The 19,749-nt window shown below is 38.3% G+C and overlaps 3 protein-coding genes across 3 annotated transcripts in view; all 3 read right to left on the reverse strand.

The window, feature by feature from the left end:
* The window catches only part of LOC107039237 (nucleolar transcription factor 1-B), an 8,675-nt gene extending 3,300 nt beyond the window's left edge, over positions 1-5,375 (reverse strand). The window contains exon 1 of the mRNA XM_015258754.1: positions 5,193-5,375. The gene's annotated coding sequence lies outside the window, so the exon portion shown is untranslated. The remainder of the gene's footprint in view (positions 1-5,192) is intronic.
* A 3,953-nt stretch (positions 5,376-9,328) lies between these two features.
* Positions 9,329-12,562, reverse strand: LOC107039242. Its single transcript, XM_015258761.1, has 2 exons — positions 12,401-12,562; positions 9,329-12,313 (listed from the first exon to the last, which is right to left on the reverse strand). The coding sequence occupies exon 2, from the start codon at positions 12,311-12,313 to the stop codon at positions 9,680-9,682; it is 2,634 nt and encodes an 877-aa protein (XP_015114247.1). The 5' UTR covers positions 12,401-12,562; the 3' UTR covers positions 9,329-9,679.
* Positions 12,563-14,407: 1,845 nt separating this feature from the next.
* LOC107039249 lies at positions 14,408-18,104 on the reverse strand. The gene is made up of 2 exons (XM_015258770.1): positions 17,957-18,104; positions 14,408-16,298 (listed from the first exon to the last, which is right to left on the reverse strand). Exons 1-2 carry the CDS (start codon positions 17,990-17,992, stop codon positions 14,853-14,855), a joined length of 1,482 nt encoding a protein of 493 aa, XP_015114256.1. The 5' UTR covers positions 17,993-18,104; the 3' UTR covers positions 14,408-14,852.
* Between the last annotated feature and the right edge of the window lie 1,645 nt (positions 18,105-19,749).

A 19,749-nucleotide genomic window follows, 5' to 3' on the forward strand; every position in this document is an offset into this window, starting at 1 on the left:
AAGATATGAATGTTTTTTTGGGCTCAAACGAAAGAGCGGGTCGAGAAATGGCGTGCTAGGACCTCTAAAGATGGTTTTGAACCAGGGGAGACTCCTAGACCCCAATGTTCTATAAGGACTCCTAGACCCCATTGTTCTCCTAGACAATGATGTCACAACTCTGCTTTTCAATTGAAAACAGATATCATCTTTAGAGACATTTGTCATGTTTAGAGGCTCTAGCACGCCATTTCTCGACCCGCTCTTTCATTTGAGCCCAAAAAAACATTCATATCTTGTCTGACATCGCTGCTACAAACTCGGGTCTACAACTCGGGCTTTCAATTGAAGCCCCGAGTTGAAGACCTGAGTTTGTAGCAAAGGTGTCAGACGCCTTTTTTTTCAGGGGTGATGTTTCAAAAATTTATTTAAAAAAAAGTACTAACTAGCAAATGTTTTTTATTAGCTCGCAATTTTCTTCAAAACTACTTCAATGAGGAAAAAAATAAAAATTTGGAATATCTATACATGAGGGGCTAATTGATCGGATCTGAGTGAGTCCCTGTCGACCATTCCAGCGACAGTGTTGCTACATTTACTGCCAAACTTAAAATGCACGCGCAGCGGTAAGCGCCAACGTGGCAACACGGTGCTCGGTTTAACCCGGCAGCGGTACGCTAACTGTGCGACGGATTAAGGCTGGCGGCCGCGCGCGAGTGATTGAGGGTTAATAAAAATTAATTTTTATCTTACAAAAAAAGGTTTAGCGCGCATTTGAACTGTAAATAATTTTTATAGCCGACAAATATTGTTTCCTCAACGTCAACGCTTGCGGTCACTTCTTGGGTACCTATAGTATCGAAAATTATAGCTGGAAGGGTAACAAAAACATCGACATTTCATTTTTTGTTGAGGCCACGATTTTTAAAAAATACGAACAATGCCCAATGAGGCAGCAAATTCAGCTATTTCCCTCATATTTTTAAATTTTTTTTATCATTTAAACTCTTCACAAATCGGCGACGGTGGCCGAAGTGGTTAAATCGCTCGGCCGGACGGCGGGACGCGTGCTTGGGGCAATTGGGATTTTTAATCTTTCGGAAACCGTCGAAAGGAAGTCTAGACACCGAGAATCATCGGAGAAGTGTTAGGAAAACATTCTCCGATGAAACTCGGTCGATGGACGCCCGTGTCGACCAAAGTTTTCCATGGTTTCCCTTGGTCACCAGGAGAGTCTGTACGTGGGGTACAATGCGACACGGTTGGAGAGGAAGTCGGCCCATGAAACCGCAAATATGTAAAAAATCGAATAGGGTATATATGGTAAGGAAAAATAAAAATAAAAATAAACATAAACTTTTCACACGAAACATCTTGACCGATGTTTTTGAAGAAATAAACCACCTAGCAAAAAATTCAAGTGGTGCAAAGAATGGAAAAATGGTAAATCGAATCTACAATGAGTTGAAATCAAAATCCATTTTGCCGGAAGACGTATCGTCCATTACGTATTTTAAAATGAAATATGTTATCAAAAGAAAACAAATGCAAGAAGGCCCCGGGCGACAATGGGTTGCAAAATATGATATTAAAGAACTTGCTAATAGAGGCCATAGTTTAATTAATATAGTTGTATTCAATTAAGTAATAATAAATAATTAAGGATCAGATGTGCACGTGGAGCGTGCGTAAAATGTCATTTTACACACAGCGTGGTGAAAAAAACTATTTTCTTTACACAATCTGTTGGAAAGTCAATATGTAGAAAGCCAATAAAAAATTACGCCAAGTCCCTTCACATTAAATTTGAAATGGATTTTCACAATTTATTTGCACTTACTCTTAAATTTTCGAACCATTAAAATAAAAATGAACTGTAAAAAAAGTAAAAATTACGGAAGGTTGATATAAAAATACTCGGTGATACCGACGAATACTGAAGTAATGTAAATGCTGATTTTTATGGAGAAATGTACTGACTTATATGCAGGGTTGGGCACCTATCGATAACCGTAGTTTTTTACATGACATTGTAAAAGACCCGTAATTTACGTAATAAATGTAAGAAATGTAAAAAACCAGCCGAAGTTGACTTTTATTGTAAACTGTGAAGCTTCGCGAAGATTATACCTCGCGAGGGTGATAAAAGTCAACGAGATTCATACCTCGCCCGGCAAAACTAATTCAATTGTCTTTGATAGCTTTTTTGAACTCTTCAAAACAAAATAGTTCTTTTCAGGTCCAACTAGGCTTTTCCGGGGCTCCAAATAATAAAGTGGAGAATCCAATAAAGATCAATAAATAATGAGATTGACTTTCTCACAATGGAGATGACTTGTGACTTCGGTATTTTGCAACGTTTGATCCTCGTAAAATTTATTCTTTATGAGGTATAAGGCTCATGTTTTTGAGTTTCTTAAAATGCCGTAAGCCGTTTCACGTGAGGTAATACTACATTATGTCACCAGGCGATGAACGTATTTTCTGACGAATGTGGCTGTATAATCCGAGCCGAAAGCGAGGATTTGAATCACGAGTCAAAAAATTGTTTTATTGCCGTGTGGCGTACAATAATTTAGGTCTCTGGGCCCGGAAACCGCAATTTAAAAGAGGGAATCGACGTTAGAATCGCGGTTTTACGGTCCTAGGGACATGAAATGATATTTATGTCACACGGCGATAAAAGTATTATCTGGCGAATGTGATTATAATCCTCGCCTTCGGCTCGGATTATAAAGCGACATTCACCAGATAATACTTTTATCGCCTGATGACATAATATACTATTTATGCCCCAAGTACCGAGATCCGCGTTCTAACCGAACAAAGTGAAATTAAAATGCGCGGTTTATCTGTCCTCGGGACATAATATGCTGTTTTTTATCCAAAACCATATTTTTTATAGTTAACTTTAGTTTTATATATATATATATATATATATATATATATATATATATATAAAAAACGGTGTAATTTACCAACGTAATTTACACGCCCGATCCTGCTTATATGCTCATAGTCCGTAACAACTAAACGGGAAAATAAATGATCTCTAATTGGTCGAGAAAAATGTATGAGCATTTCCATTGGTTTGTGTATTTGAGGGGTAGAGTGGGTGAAATATAAAGTGGAAGGGGAAAGGGCGCCACAAAATTTGAGACGTGTCTGCGTCCGAGTGACTGTCATAAAATCGTAAACGACCCTTTTTCCTGGGTTTCTGGAAAAGGGACACAGTAAATAAATACTGAGAATTGTTTTATAGAAATTATCAGTTCAAACACGAGCCGAAGTGGAAAGTGCGGGCGCGATAACATGAACATAAACAATGATTCCATCCGAAAAACGAACTGGAAGCTCTTTATTGTCAGACGAAGCTATTCGTTCGGTCTCTGTGTGTCGGATTCAGTCTCCCACAGAAATCTGGAGTGCAAAAACGATCATTCATCGTCTGTCATTAAGGAACTTCCGCAGTAAGTATATGGGAGTAGAAGGAAATGGACTACAGAGCTGAAATTTCGAGAATATATTCTTTGAGTGATTACAAATATCCTCCCGAAGTCCCAAAACGCTGAACCACGTAGATTGTTGAGGGGAAAATATGAAAAATGTGTCATTAACACAAAGTCTTATGGCACTACGTTTTCAAAAATCACAAAAAAATAATCGACAATGGAGTAAAAATCCAAACGCTTCACGAATAGAACCGTACATATTTCAGGAACATATCCCGACAATTTCATTAGCCGTCACCACAGGGATTATTTGTAATTATTGAAAATGTATGACATAGTTTGGGATTTTAGTTACGTTAGAGTAAACTGATGGCTGAACATGGCAACGTTGAGGGAGGTTAGAGTGCGCGCGATGGAGGCCATCGTGTGAACTCAACCAAAGCATATACTATAGATTCTATAGTACAGTATAGGATTTTATCGGGACACAAGAATACCAACTGCGTCAAACAAAAATGCGTGGTTGTCAAATCTGTCATGAAAATTTTTATTTGTTAAAAAATTCGGATAAATAATATTTTGGAATAATAATCATTTGGAATTGATTAATCTTGAATAATAAGTGTAAAGAAACTTAAACGACGAATTTTCAATATACCCGTCAACTTTTCGTCCTTTCATTTTTTTTTTTCAAAGGATGCAGCGGAGTGTCGTAACCTTTGATATTTTCCCCAACCCCATAGCCCCAAAATTTACTGCGGAAGTTCCTTAATAAAACGATGGAATTGAAACATAATCCACAACTCCATTGCGTTTTACATTCATATAACTAAGACTATCCGTTCCCAATAGTCCTTACACCCATATAGTAATCCCGTATTAGTTTCGGGGTCCATGTGGCTTTAAGCGATTGTGGGTTTTACGGTTTCGGTTATTTGATTTTGAATCGTGCTTTTTTAAATTCAGCCTGCCACTTTTTATGAACAATTCACTTCAAACAATTGGAGCCAAAGAAATTTTTCTTATGGAAAAAATGGTTCAAAATTTCCCAAGAAATAAGTTTCATTCTTGTGAATTTTCTTCCATACATATATGCCTGGAAGAACATTTCATGCGGTTTGACGGAACCTTACCCGTATACCCCCACGCTACCCAAATCCCCACTTATTTATGTTAGGGCTCCCCACCACTCAAATCTTGGTTCCGGCTTTGGGAAGCAAGAGACGACATATTCCTTGATAAATTTTGGGCATTCCATGACGGGGAAATTTGTCTTCATCTCTCATAGTTTGATTTAAACAATTAAATTGTTAATAACAATTAGAATGAAAAATTCGGAATCAGCGACTCGCCGAACCTGAAGGCACACATGAAATCTTATACAGGGAAACCGATGCATGGGCGTCCGAACTAATTTACTTTTTTGATATTTGTCACGTAAATTATCAGTGGTGGTAATAATTATGCTTTAATGTATGAAAAAAATTGCCGAAAGAGCCTGTATGTTAAGCAATGTGCTAACTTAATGCGTAGCCGGTGCCGGTTTAATCCCGGTAAACAGTATCAGATCTTTCATCTGAAAAATTATTTATTCAATCCCTCTAAATATACCCAGACGTCTCGATGCAAAGAGATAATGGCCGTAATACTGTGGACAGCCGTAAAAAAATCACGAATGTCACAAAAATTAACGAATTCCATTGCTTCGAAAGTAACAAACAACACCTAACCTCTATAGTTGGCTGAATGGTTAGCACTTACGTTTGGAAATCCTCGACAGGAATTTGAATCAAACTATGGAAAATGATTCGGGCACAAGTCCGGCTATTCACTGCTCCAATTGACTCTGAAATCCTGCGGATGCTGTGACTATATTTTCTAGCAAACTTTGCACGAAGAGTTTCGTTCACGACAACAATTCCAATGCCCAATGTACGTTTTCAACCCGCGCCCTGCGTTCGGCGGAAAACTCTTGCGAGGATTCTGCCTTATCGACACATTTGCGTCAAGTTTTTTGCGGGAACTGGAGCTAAATATTTGATTTTTACATTGACTGTAAAATAATGAAGTAATAAATAATTAATAATAATGAATAATTTGCTTTTTTCCATTTTGCAACCATTTTTTTGGCCGGATAACACTTTGAGAATGACAGTCTGGCAGTTCCTCCATAAAAACTTTTGCAAATGGGAAGATTTTGTTTTTGTGGTACTATTTAACGGACAACATTTGACAGTCAAAATCAATTGATTCTTCAATAAAATTATTCTGTGAAAACTTTTTGCATTGAAAGCTCGTGGTGAGATTCGCATTAGAAAAATCCCTTTTCTTTAATTTATTGCCAAAAAATCTCCGGGGAAAGAAGCCCTAGAAAATGAGTTGTAGAGAAAGATGACAATCTGTTGACTCTTTCTAGCAAATATTGCTATGCATTAAAAAAAAATGCAGGACAAATCACAGGAATTTCAGATACGAATTGGCGAGAAACAAATAGGATTTTCTCAACATTTTTTTTATACATCGAAGATTATTAAGGAAATCACTTTCTTTCTGTCGAAAAATTCGAAATTGTTTCGTGCACTGAGAACAATTTCACTGTTAATTTTAACTCCAAGGAAATTGTCAAAGAAATTCTATTTACAGTAACAATAAACTTTGTAGATTAAACTAGGATTTATCGTTCGATTTGCAATGTCAAGTACACTGACAGAAATGGTGGAACGATTCAGTTGCACCAAACGAGGCTTCTTAACTGTTACCGCGATTCGTTAATAGTTAACGAATCGTGGTGATAGTTAAAAAGTCTCGTTTGATTCGACTAAACCATTCTATCAGTGTACTGTTATCAACATTATGATGTAATTTTCACTTTAATGTAATAGTTGAATCTACAATGTTCATTGTTACCGTAACTATTATTTCTTTGACAATTCCCTTGCAGTTGAAATTACCATTGACATTTCTCTCAGTATGTTTTTTTGTCCGTAAATATTCTAAAACACCGAGACCAGAAACGAACGTCGAAAATTCTTATGTAATTTTATTGTATCAATTATAACTTCCCTAATCCATATATATATTGTTATTACTCCATCGTTTTTCCGTCAACATGTCTATTTTGATTATTTTCCTTCGACAATATTCTGTCTGTTAGTACCTGATTTTACTGTGTCGATGTGACGGTGAACCTACCTGTGCGGCTACCTTTCGTATAGTTTTACTTAGACGATGTGAATGAAACGATCGAACTTGACTACTCTTGAATATTTTAGAGACACTATTGTTCAGAAACTTGCAAATATAGGGGGAGCCGCAGGTGGACCGTTTTACTACGGTCGCAGCTTTACGAGTCTTTCAACGGTCCCCCTCGGTTACTGAAGGGCGAGATTGGATAGTAGAGGGGAGCTCCTGTGGAAAACGGCGACATTCAACAGCCGTATTTTTTATTGCCTCATCGAAACTCCTTCAACGCAATAAACATGATAATTGATAATCTGTAAATCTCACACTTCATTATTTGGAATTTTTTACTATCATATATCAACAAATGTGGACGTCCGCATGAAAAGTGACCACTTTGTCGATTCTAGTTTCCGAGATATTCACGTTTTTCTCTTGCTAACTCCCATTTAAACCCATGTTAAATTATTTTTTCGATCTTCTTTAGCGTCGTCACTCTTTACGCTATCAAGTTCATTCTGGGCTCTAAATGTTTAGAATTAGATCAAGATTCTGGGAATATAAATAACTCCAATAGTGCCAAAGTGGTCCCTTTTCATGCGGACGTCCACAAATATCGAGGTGATTCTTATTTGAAGTTGATCAACATATGAAGATAGGTCTAGCGATTTTGCAGATGAGTATCTGATAAATAAAATATTCTTACACAGTAAACGAGAGAATTGTTGATACCTTATTCAATTTTTTTTTCAATTTTACGGTTTTCGAGTCCCATTCGGCGCTTTATCCAATCCTACGCATGTGGCTGTAGATTCTACACTGTATCGCATTCGCACTCCTGTAGAACATAGATGTAACAGGAAACCACAGGAACCCCATTTCGGTACAGGTGGATCCTCTATTTAATAGTAGTATTAACCGTTAGACTATGGTACTGAGAGAGAGAACAATCTGCAGGTTTAGCAACACGAAATAACCATAGCAATGATCCGTGCGGTACTGCCATGCCTCTGATGCATTTTAATATAGTTTCAGTAATTGGAAATACATCCGACAAAAATAATTTGACACTCGAATACTGAAATAGTTACTTGAAAATTCAGAATTTTCGTGTTCAAGAATTGAATCAAGACTCGAGAACAATGAGACCCCTTCCTTTTCACCACTCGGAGAAATACAGACGAAACGTCTTAAGTGATGCAACGCAACGGAAAAGGAAATTTAATTCTCACGGGAAACCAGTTTTTCAAAGACATGTTAGAACTGTCAAGCCCAAGCCACTTTGCCACCTGACCTAATTATTCAGGATTGACCCCCCCCCCTCCTCCCCCAGCCTATGAAAATCGAACAATTTTGAAAATAATTTTTTTTAATGAAAGCATTATTGCAATCGTTCGATTAAAAGTAAACGAAACTCAACCCTTAAGTGGCCGCATCGTGGGGGAATCCCCGCTAAACCATAGGGAATGTATCGGGCGCTACTGTAAAGCGAGTGAGACGATGTACAGTAGAGGCTTCATATAAGATACCTTGGGGACAGTAGCAGAGTGGTATTCCGGGAACCCCTCTGCCCCCACTACGCGCGCCCATAGAGAGGAGAAAAATAAGGATCAACGGGATTCAAATAAGATACCTCGCACGTTGCGCCCGAATTCAATAACATTTTCATTTTTACTGAATGAATATCGATAACTAATCAATTTGTTTCTACACTTTTAAAGGGCAAAATCGGTTTTTTAAAATTCTCCGCCATTTTGGATGGGCTTAGGTGAGTCAAAATATATATTTTTTGGGACTACACGTGGGGAGCAAATCTCACGGAGGCCAATTTTTTATTGCAGGACTTCCAAATTTCAGCAGTGTCCCCCCTTATAGTCATTAGACCCTCATGATCACTTCCTGTTATTATAAACATTGAACGATTAATGCGATCATTTATTCTCTTCAAACGAAATATCTTAACTCTAGTCTGGTCACCTGACGGGAAAATGCGACTTTAGTCACCTTCGCGGGAGAGTGCCGCCGTGTTATTTAGGTTCCAGCGTTGCCGAATCCACTCTACACTTCCCGGGCGCGTTTAGCGAGTTCCCAGCAACGTCGCGCAACAAGCAATTTCATTTAACACGGGAAAAAATTGTTCACCTGTTGGAAATAATTTTTTCTGTACTGCTTCTCACGATTTCTCGTCTGGGAATTGGTATTACATACTTCCCAAACTCGAAAACTTGAAAATCACTACAGAAAAATATTGTTCCTGGGCTGTTGCGATGGGGTTTTTTTACTCGTGTGGTTTTTACTCGCCTACGGCGCGGAGGCCGATGCCACACGAGTAAAAAACCCCATCGCAACAGACCGGAAAAATACTATTTTTCTCCCAGAATTAAGGATACAATATTGAAAAAAAAATACTAGAATTTTCCAGATACTTCAATTGACGAATTCAATTTTTCTCAAATTTTTCCGGTCAACCAGTCGATGGCAAGGTGAATAAAACAACGTGTTGCGGCAATTCTCTCGCATAGTGACCAGTCTAGGGTTAAATATAACTGTGGGCCAATAACGGCTTCCATTCACTCGTACAACTAGAATGAATGATTGTCTACAACGATCATGAGAATTCGGAATGACTGTTCCGCTCTGAGATTCTCATCATCGCTGTTAAATTAGAAATATGGAAGAGGGTCTCTCCTTCTACCTCCATTGTATCCAAAAATATTTATTAAGATCTCAGTTAACACGTCTCACATTGTAATACATATTCATAAACTCCAGACTTGTGATATCCATGCGAATAGAACGATCGTAAGACAAACGAAAAGCTATAATAAAAAGAAAACGAAAAGCTCGACCATCTGTATTTATGGCTCATCCAAATCATAAGAAACAACTCGCCTTGACAATCGACTGCCACTGTTAAACAAAACATCCTGATTGAAAAATAACGACCAATTGTTTTTCTACATCAACTACCCTTTAATAAATAAAACGTTTGAAAGGGATAACGGCCCGTAAAACCTAGCAGTTGGACGGCCTTAAAAACATAGAACAACTGGCCTTTTCATGGTCGTTTATATTCCTAGGAATGTGCCGGGGTGGAAGACTTTTAGGTGTCTTCCAATAGCGTGCCTCCTCATAACGGAACGTAAGCAGAGAGGACACTTATATGTCCCCCCATAATGGCTAGACCATATATGATCCTGTATTTTAACTTTCCCATCTCTTTTCACCGGGCACTTATTACAGAAGTACGAACGACCGTTGGGATGCGTGTAATCTTTCTCCCAATCAATCTCGAAAAATTGTGGATTGGACACTATAACGTAATAGTTGGCCACCCCCAGGAGATTTTGACGTCCTTTTTCGACTTTCCGATCCATACGATTGTTGCCATGTTGAAGACGTGGAAGAGAGCAAGCTCTATCAACTGCTTCCGGTGGCGAGTCAGATTCTCCAGGTCTTCCTCTCATCATTCCCTCGGTTATGTTCAGCTCAGCTACGTCAGCATGTCCAGGCAGTCCCTCAATCTCCCTCTCCCAACTATCGACATAAGGTTCCAACATTTCATCCTGTTGGATTGAAACTACGCCAGCTTGAGTCTGAGACTGAGGTCTCTTGTCTTCCAAATCTGCTGACCAAATTCCACTGTCTTTTGATGTGAAACACTGAAGACTCGAAGGTGATCCAGTACAATTTCCTGGATAAATCGTGACCCTCTGTTCAACTTCGTTTGCATCCTCAAGGTCCGAATCACCTTCTGAAACTTCACAAAAAGTTGAACTAGTATCTGTAACCGACTGTTGGTCCTCCTCAGATTCATGGGCATCTGCCACTTTTGATAGAAGTGTTTGTTTTTTGTGAATTGGAACAGCTCCAGCTTCATGTCCAGCTCCAGATTCATGACAATCCTCTGGTAGAATCGTTGACAATTGATCATCTTTGTTTGCATCATCGAATCTCTTCTGCATTCTGCCTATTTGAGCCTTAAGATCTGGATCACCTTCTAAACCTTCACGAAAAGTTGAGCTAGCATCTGCAGCTGATTGTTGGTCCTTCTCAAATTCATGTGCATCTGCCACTTTTGATAAAAGTGTTTGTTTTTTTTTTTGAATTGGGGCAACTCCAGCTCCCTGAGGATAATGCCTCCCTCCAGCCAAATCTCGTGAATAAACTCCACTGTTTTTTGATTCATGACGCTGAAGATTCAAAGATGATCCACGAAAATTTCCTCGTCGAATCGTTATCAATTGATCATCTTTGTCTGCATCGTCGAATGTCTTTTGAACTCTGACTATTTGATCCTCATGATCCGGGTCACCTTCTGAAGCTCCACGAAAAGTTGAAATCGTATCGTCGGCTGTTTGTTGGCCATTCTCAGATTTTTTTGCATCTGTCACTTTTGATAAAAGTGTTTGTTTTTCCCTTTGAATTGGAATAACTCCAGCTTGTTGAGAATAAGAGCTCTTTCGATCCAAATTTCGTGACCAAATTCCACTGTCTTTTGATTCATGACACTGAAGATTCGATGATCCATGACAATTCTCTGGTAGAATCGTTACCAATTGATCATCGTTGTCTGCTTCATCCAATCTTTCTTGAATTCTGAGGATTTGATTCTCAAGATCCGGATCACTTTCTGAAGCTTCACGAAAAGTTGAACGAGAATCTCCAGCTGATTGTTGGTCCTCCTCAGATTCATTTGCATCTGCCATGTTTGCTGAAAGTGCTTGTTTTTCCTCTTGAATTGGATCAACTCCAGCTTGCTGAGAATAACGTCTTCCTCTATCCAAATCTCGGGACCAAATTTCACTGTCTTTTGATTCATGAAGATTCAAAAGTGATTCACGACGATTTCCCGGTAGAATCTTTACCAATTGATCGTCTTTCTCTGCATCATCGAATCTCTTTTGAAATCTGGCTATTTGATCCTCAAGATCCGGATCACTTTCTGAAGCTCCACGAAAAGTTGAGCTAGCATCTGCAGCTGATTGTTGGTCCTCCTCAGATTCATGTGCATTTGCCACTTTTGGAATAACTCTCTGTTCATCCTTGGAGAGAGCTCTTCTCGATTGCAACTCCTGGATGTTGACACTTGCTTCTGGCAGGTCATCACAGTCACATTCCGGAGATGAGCATTCGTTTTCCAACATGTAGACTAATTCGTTCTCCAGATTTTTCACAGCATTTCTCAGTTCCCTCTCAGCTTCTATTCCATTGTCCTGGACCTCGTGAAATGCTGAAGTGTCTTCACGACTCGATTGATTCATTTCGACATTTTCAGTCAAAAAATTTGTGGATTTGTCCTGCATGCTGATCTCCATCAATTCTCTCTCACCTTTAGCAGGTGGCTGCATCTCACAAACCTCTTGAATACTCATCGCTGTTCCTACAACTGTCCTCAATCGTTCTATCCTCTCTCTGGTCATTTGCACTTGTCTCTCCAGGTTTCTCTCCTCTTCCCTGATAACATATTCTATTTTAACTTTGATCCTGTGAAATTGGGCTACGGCAGCTTCTGTTTGTAGTAGCCTGCACCGGAGATCGGAGAGTTCGTTCGTCAGACTGGTCCAGTCCATGTCAGTTAGACTCTCACCGTTTGAGCAGCTGACGACTAACGAGTTCATGTCAATTTTTCGACGTTTTAAAGGTACTTTATAATCTCCAACCGGTGGAGAGAATGACTCGTTAGTACCTTTGTTGCTCATCTGAAAGTGATTATTGTTACTTGTTTACATATAACCTCGATATAGTGCATTCGATCTGAGATTTTATTGCAGATTTCGGTGGCATACCTTCAATCTCGGATGAAAATCCACTGGAATAGGTTTCTACAATGTCTTATAACAATGGTGTTTATTTATTGTATTTGAGGTGGTTCACATCGATCTTTTCATCAATCACCGTAATTCTCGATAATGACTTCCACATTAAAGATGTGCGGGTAGTAATCATTCGTTATGCTTTTGAAACCCGAAAGTAACGAGTATCGAGAGTGAAAAGTATTCGGCACTTATGGTAATTTTCTATTGTACCGACCGTCGGTGTTGGGCAGTTAGGTGCGAGGGGGAAATCGTTCATGAGTGTTCTCTAAATCTGGGCAAATTGGATCTGAGAAAAGGAATCGCCTGAAGTCGAAGAATGTCCAAAGCCCAATGTTCCTTAATGCTAACTTCCAGTTCATACCTTCACATGTTGAGAAAAATAAGAAATACAATTTTATGATTGAAATAAAATATGGGTCGTAAAAATGATCGTTCGTTTATGCAGATTATTGTGCAAATATCTCTGAAACTCATGGGTTTAAAGGGAAATGTTATAAGAGCTTATTTGGTGAGGAACTAGGTTTAGGGTGGATTTGGGAGAAAATTTGGTAAATCACCCCTACCAACTTCCGCCGATGCCATGCGCAGACGCTTTTGGACATCGACCAACGGAGACAAATCGTTGGCGGAAGTGACATGCGAAGCGTGACCGTATAGGGAACTTGCATGATTTTTTAAAAATTTTTAGTCTCACGTGTCGGCGTAAAATGATTCATTTTTCATTTGTAAACATTATATTATATGCAGTGGCAAGACGTGCCCATGTTAACGAATGTTCTTAAACTTTCGAGTATTAATATAAAAATTCTGAGATCCTAGTCATCATCAAAAATCATCAAAATAGTTCAGTGTTTTTACGCAAAAGCTTCTTTCATTTACGAGTTTGATAGTATCTAAGGTTGAATAAACGCAAAGTTTGCTACAAAAAAAGTGAGTAAAATTTTTGATTGTTAATCTATAGTGAACAATAGTTCATGTCTCGTCGTAGAAATGAATTTTATTCATTCAAAGGATGATCATGAAGAAATGAATAAAATTCATTTCTTCATGATCATCCTTTGACTGAACATTGAAAATTCTATTTTGGATAGCTATCGGCATCTACAAAACTATTCGATCAATTATTTTCTCAAGAGATAAAAAAATCCACTTCAATTCCCTACAGTCTACCCTACTCTACGAGGTATTTTGAGGAAGGGCCCGATGAGCTTGCTGGACAAGCCAAGAAGATTAGTACTGAGTGATGAGATGTCCATTAATTTTCATGTGTTGATGCATTTTGTAGATTTAAGGATGTTTAAGGAATTTCTGCACATAATCTTTTAAAGCTTTTTGAAGAAAAATTTACAAAAATATCATAAAATTACTGAAATTTTACCAATTTCACATTTTATTTTGTTATATAGACGGAACGAATTATCTTGATAATAATTAACTTCACCTAAAAATTCTTTATTTGTTGAACATTTTTTGACCTATAAAAAAAGTCTCTTAGCATGACTACAGTGATAAAGGACTTTTACAATATTGATACATATGAATAAATAAGACATTCTTGACAGTTCAATTCTCTTCCAACTTTTCTTGAAGATAGAATGAGAAAATGTACAGAACTTAAAAATTAACCAGATGTTTTCTATGTTTATTAATACCGAAAATATCGATAACACTTAGGACTGCACATCAAGGATAGAAAAAACACGTTCTCTCAATTTTTCAGTTTTAGAACCTCGAGTTCATAATGGATCATCATGCGATTATACTTATTCATCAAACCTTTTGAATGATAATAATCGAATTCAGTAGTGAAGTGATAAACAGAGATAAGTCGACTTATCTTTCAGTTGAGTTTTTGAGGAATATTTCCGAATCTAAGGGAGATGGCGAAATTTTTGTAATTATATTTATTGTAGCACTCAATCGGCTCCACAAAAAAGGTTATAATAAAAATTTTGCTATCTTCCTTAGATTCCGAGATATTGATTGAAAAGTGGTCAATAGTCAAAATTGACTTATCTATATTACCACTTCGCTACTGAATTATAGTTACTCCATTACGAGATCGTGGGCAGCTTTAGCGACTGTGAGGTTGCAGAAGAAGCCGAAGGCTAGTTTGCAATCATATGACGCAGAAAACTGCTTCACGGCCGAGTGTTAAACAATAGTGTTTCCCGATCTGAGTGGTGAAAAAGAATAAATGTACACTTCGATAACATTCTACATATTTTAATCCCAAAATGACTTTCATTGCGTCAAAAACGACGTCGTTAGAGGGGATCAAAAAATCCTCAACATTATTTAAATGGGAGTTGTGGAAACAAAAGTGTGAATATCTGAGAAACTCGAATAAGCAAAGAGAGCCCTTTTTATGCGAATGTCCATAAATGAAGAAGTCTGGAAGACCAACAGCTTAGCTGAATCCTCAGAGTCTCGATTCACGTGAATCAGGATGTTTCTTGAGAATGTGCTTTCTGATGCTGTTGCTGACTTTGAACAAAGTTTTAATGCCAGTTGGACGACAATGGGGACACTCATAATTCCCTCCATAATGTTCAACCCAAACATGATCTATTACTCGCGCTGAGGACTTAAAAGAACGGGAGCATCTGTTGCAAACCCATCTGCCCTCTTTAGGTTGGTTGTACTGTTTGTCCCAATTAATTTTGAAGAATCGACTGGAGACAAGAACGTGATGGGCCTTCCCCACATTCAATGGTCTAGATGGAGATTTTTTTATATTTAAACCTGGTGGACAAGAATGTTCTGTATCACTTCTCACTCCTGGAGAATTTTGTGCATTTTCTGAAAGGAACTGAGACCAACTTGAAGGTATATATGAATCTTTTTTATCCCATCCTCTCACTAAAGACTCTACGTCATCACTAGAGTGCGACCTTTCTGTTTCTTTCTGTCTCGAAACTGTCCCTGCCTGCAGGCGATTGACGGCCCCATTCTTCGAAGCTGTTGGACATGTACCTCTCTCGCTTGATTGAGACCTGGAGACTCTCGAGCTGGATACTCCATCCTCCTGCTCTTCCATACCCTGTTGTTTACTGCTTCCTGCATCGTTCGATTTCTGTTGCACGATGGGTATTTGTTCCTGGATAGGAAGTAAAGGTAAAGCATTATCTACCAATGCTGGTCTGTCTTCAAGTTTTTCTCCACCTTTTTCTGTTGTTTTAAGAGACTTGTGTTTCTCAGGGCGAGATTTACTTGCATTGAACGTTTGAATTAAACGACTCTCGTCTTTGGGTTTTATGTTTCGAGGGTTCAATGCCGGCTTGGGCGTGGAATTAATCTCCAATATTGCGTGCCTATCAACCAGGTCTTCCTCTTCACGTTTGACTGCTGTCTGCATCTCTGAGTCATATTCCAAAACCCTTAATAGAGAGGGAAGTCCTTCAGCGTTCAAGACACTGTGCATTGCTACCTGTTGCCGATCGAGGAAGATCACCAATCGGGAGAGCTTGGCTTCCGCAGCTACTTGGGCTTTACGGGCTTCATTTGTACGCCTCAGTGACGCTTTCAGTTCCTCTTGCAATTGTGCTATCTTCACCTTGTCCGCATTCACCTGCACCTGCAGGATATTTTTCTCCTCCTCGAAGAGTTTTTGCATTTCCGCTCGTGTCTTCTGATGAGTATCTTCCATTTGCTTTTGTATCTCGTGATGCTGATTGACAGCAACTTCCATCTGAACTAATTTTGCGCTTAGGGTCATCACTTCTGTCCTGAGATGTCGGCATTCTAATTCAAATGCAGCGGCACTGCTTGAAATCGATGAGTTGAGTTTTTGACGTTTCATAGTATTCCTCTGGCTTGGAGGTGACGAGGATCGTGGAATGTCAATGCTGTTTTCACCCATCTGAAACTTTTTATCGCATAACATACATGAATTGCCAGTGATTCATTGATTGAGTTTCGATCGTGATTGAGATATCAGAAAATTCCATTAGATCTTATTGGATTTGGTAAGACGAGTAATTTATTCATGAGTCATTGAAGAGCAAGATACGTATATCATATTCTTTTCATTGTTTAAAATGCGCGAATCTTCAGGATTCATTTACACTATTGGTAAATATTTTTTTCAACTCGATTTAATCGTTATTTTTTTATTTTTAATCTACTATTTACAATGAATTTATGTATGTATTATTTTAAGAATTTTTGGATCTGGTGTTTTCAATAAGGAACTGATTGAGTTCGTACGTGAAACTTTATTGTTTCAACTCTCTCATGAGTTGGCGTATAATTATTCTGAGTGGGGCAATGCCACAGAATCTGAACGCTTCTCTTAAACAGCCGGAGCCATTAAGGAACTTCCGCAGTAAGTATATGGGAGTAGAAGGAAATGGACTACAGAGCTGAAATTTTGAGAATATATTCTTTGAGTGATTACAAATATGGCCCCGAAGTCCCAAAACGCTGAACCACGTAGATTGTTGAGGAGAAAATATGAAGAATGTGTCATTAACACAGAGTCTTGTGGCACCACTTTTTTAAAAATCACAAAAAATAATCGACAATAAAATAAAAATCCAAACGCTTCACGAGTAGAACCGTATATATTTCAGGAACGTATCCCGACAATTTCATTAGCCGTCGCCACAGGGATCATTTGTAATTATTGAAAATGTATGGCTTAGTTTGGGATTTTAGTTACGTTAGAAGAAACTGATGGCTGAACATGGCAACGTTGAGGAAGATTAGAGTGCGCGCGACGGAGGCCATCGTGTCAACTCAGCCAAAGCATATACTATAGATTCTATAGTACAGTATAGGATTTCATTTGGACACAAGAATGCCAACTGCATCAAACAAAGATGCGTGGTTGTCAAATCTCTCATAAAAATTTTTATTTGTTAAAAAATTCGGATGAACAATATTTTGGAATAATAATCATTTGGAATTGATTAATCATGAATAATAAGTATAAAAAACCTAAACGTCGAAAGTTCAATCCACCCGTGAACTTTTCATTTCATTATTTTTTTTTTCAAAGGATGCAGCGGAGTGTCGGAACCTTTGATACTTTCCCACTCCATAGTCCCAAAATTTCCTGCGGAAGTTCCTTCAGCACCAAATAATAATAATCTTGGTTTGGGTATTTATAAGTACAGCTCGCGTAATCAAGTATGTGCATTCTTTTAAGAGAGGCTTTCAAGTGATAATGGTTGACCCTGACTCTAATGACGCTGCATCATGTTCATTTGAGAATTTTTAAGACAATGGACGGATCGTTGGATGATTCACCCTATGAACCTCTAACCTCTACAGTGGGGCCATTTACACCGGTACTTCAAGTCACGTCAAATATGGCTAAGTTTATGTTTATTCCAGGTCAAGTCTTGGTGGAAACGCCAAGTTGAACTAAACTCCGCATTTTCACCGAGAGTTAGGCAGGAGTAGACATAACCTTAGCCAAACTTCGAGCGACTTGAAGTCCCGGTGTAAATAGCCCCAATAAATCACAGTTTCAATATTCAGGTTGAGGCCCCGCTTCAAAGCTGATTCAATCATAATTACCTTGGAGCAGTTCTTGTCATAAACAATCTCGCACATAACGCTGACTTTTTTATAAGTGTCAATCGTATCAGTTTTATTCACGAGAAAAAGAATGTGTTGCTATTCTTCTTCTTCTATTCCAAATGGCGTTGCCCCAAACTCTGTTAGGGGCAAGTGCCAATTCTTCTCTAATGGTGTGTCACTGTCTCGCACTCAGCAATTGTAACGGAAAATGCAGAAAGCTTTTATACCGACGCGTTTCAAGGATTTCATCTCCGGAAATTAAGTCTTGACTTTCCGCCCTTGATGCCCGGCTGAGGGTCCTTTATTTTACTTCCCGTGGTTAGAACGCGATTTTCCGTCTCGGCGTAGGCGCAAAGTCAGAGTTCCCTCCCGCGAAGCGGGAGGGAAATGTAACTTTGCGCCCGCCGGAACGGAACATACTATTTCTTTCATTGAATCTTGTGATTGTTCGTGTTATTACCAAGTGCATACTCATTTTGGAAGCTTTGTTATCCTATTTACTAAAGATGAAAGAAACGTGAAGTTGTTTTATATCGAAATATCTCGACGCTGCCTGACCGTTAATCCTTAATTCTGATTGGTCAATATGTGACACACGAAGTTATTCACAAAAAAAACACGCGGCATTTTCAAATTCTTCAGTGACATAATTTCAAATTCTTCGTGGTAAATATTTTTTTCACGTCATGTATATATAATATATATATTTCACATGTATATATATCATCGGTGAAATAGACCTTTTCATTCTGAGAGTCACTAGATTTACGGACACTTTATCGAATTTACATATAAATCATGGTTTTTGAGCGCTCAAGTGTGTATCATTGTAAAGTTCAATATTTATCAGAATTTTCCATGGTTTTTTCGGAGATTTTTTCGTTGAATGAACGAAATAAATATTTCCCCTAGATTTCCAAAATGAAAAGGTCTATTAATAAATTCTGTCCTTTTATGGAGACCGATTATTTAAAAAAATTTAAGATAATTAATTGAAAATGAAAAATTCTTCATATATTCTTTTACTCTACTTGGCTATTCACTTCAATCATTAGTCGAATTCTCTTTGATTCATTATCAATATTTATAAGGTATTCATGAGAAAACGAAATTTAATGAATTCCATTTCTTCATTTCAACAAATGAATAGATCAGCGCGCGCATAGATCTTGTGACAAACAATGGTTGGAATTATTTGTTTATATTATTGTATAGAATTTTGTTTTCAAGAGCCTGATGAAATAATAGTATATTTCGTCATTAGGCCGAAAATAAGTTTTCTGGCGAATTCACGATCGCAACGTCGATGCGAGAGCCACTAAGTGGGCTTTAAACTAACTACCTTGGCGGCCAACCAATGAAATCGCTGGGAATGAACCAATGATAGGCGTTAATCAATGAGATCACTGGGTTCTCCGTGATCTCATTGGTTGGCCCCCAAGAGTAGTTAGTTTAAGGACCACTTGATGGCTCCCACATCTATGTTGCGTGCGTTCGTGAATATGAGTTTGGAGTCTCCGAGCCGAAGGCGAGGCACGGATCTCCAGGGCATTAGTCTGTGTTTAATAATTTCACCTGAAGAGGGCTACCAGCGACGGAAATTTTGTTGGAGTCTTCTTCCTGAATGAATATATACATTCATTCGAGCCAAATCTCCCTTTCCAATCATTTTTTTAAATTTCAAAAATGGACTGTTCACAATTAAATACATATAAAAAGAATTTCCTAATATTTATTCAGTTTCACCAATAACAGATTAAGGCGTTATCTTAAATTATGGCGTTAAACCT

This window comes from Diachasma alloeum, unplaced genomic scaffold, assembly GCF_001412515.2.
Source record: "Diachasma alloeum isolate Michigan unplaced genomic scaffold, Dall2.0 Dall_scaffold_00295, whole genome shotgun sequence".
Taxonomy (NCBI): Eukaryota; Metazoa; Arthropoda; class Insecta; order Hymenoptera; family Braconidae; genus Diachasma; species Diachasma alloeum.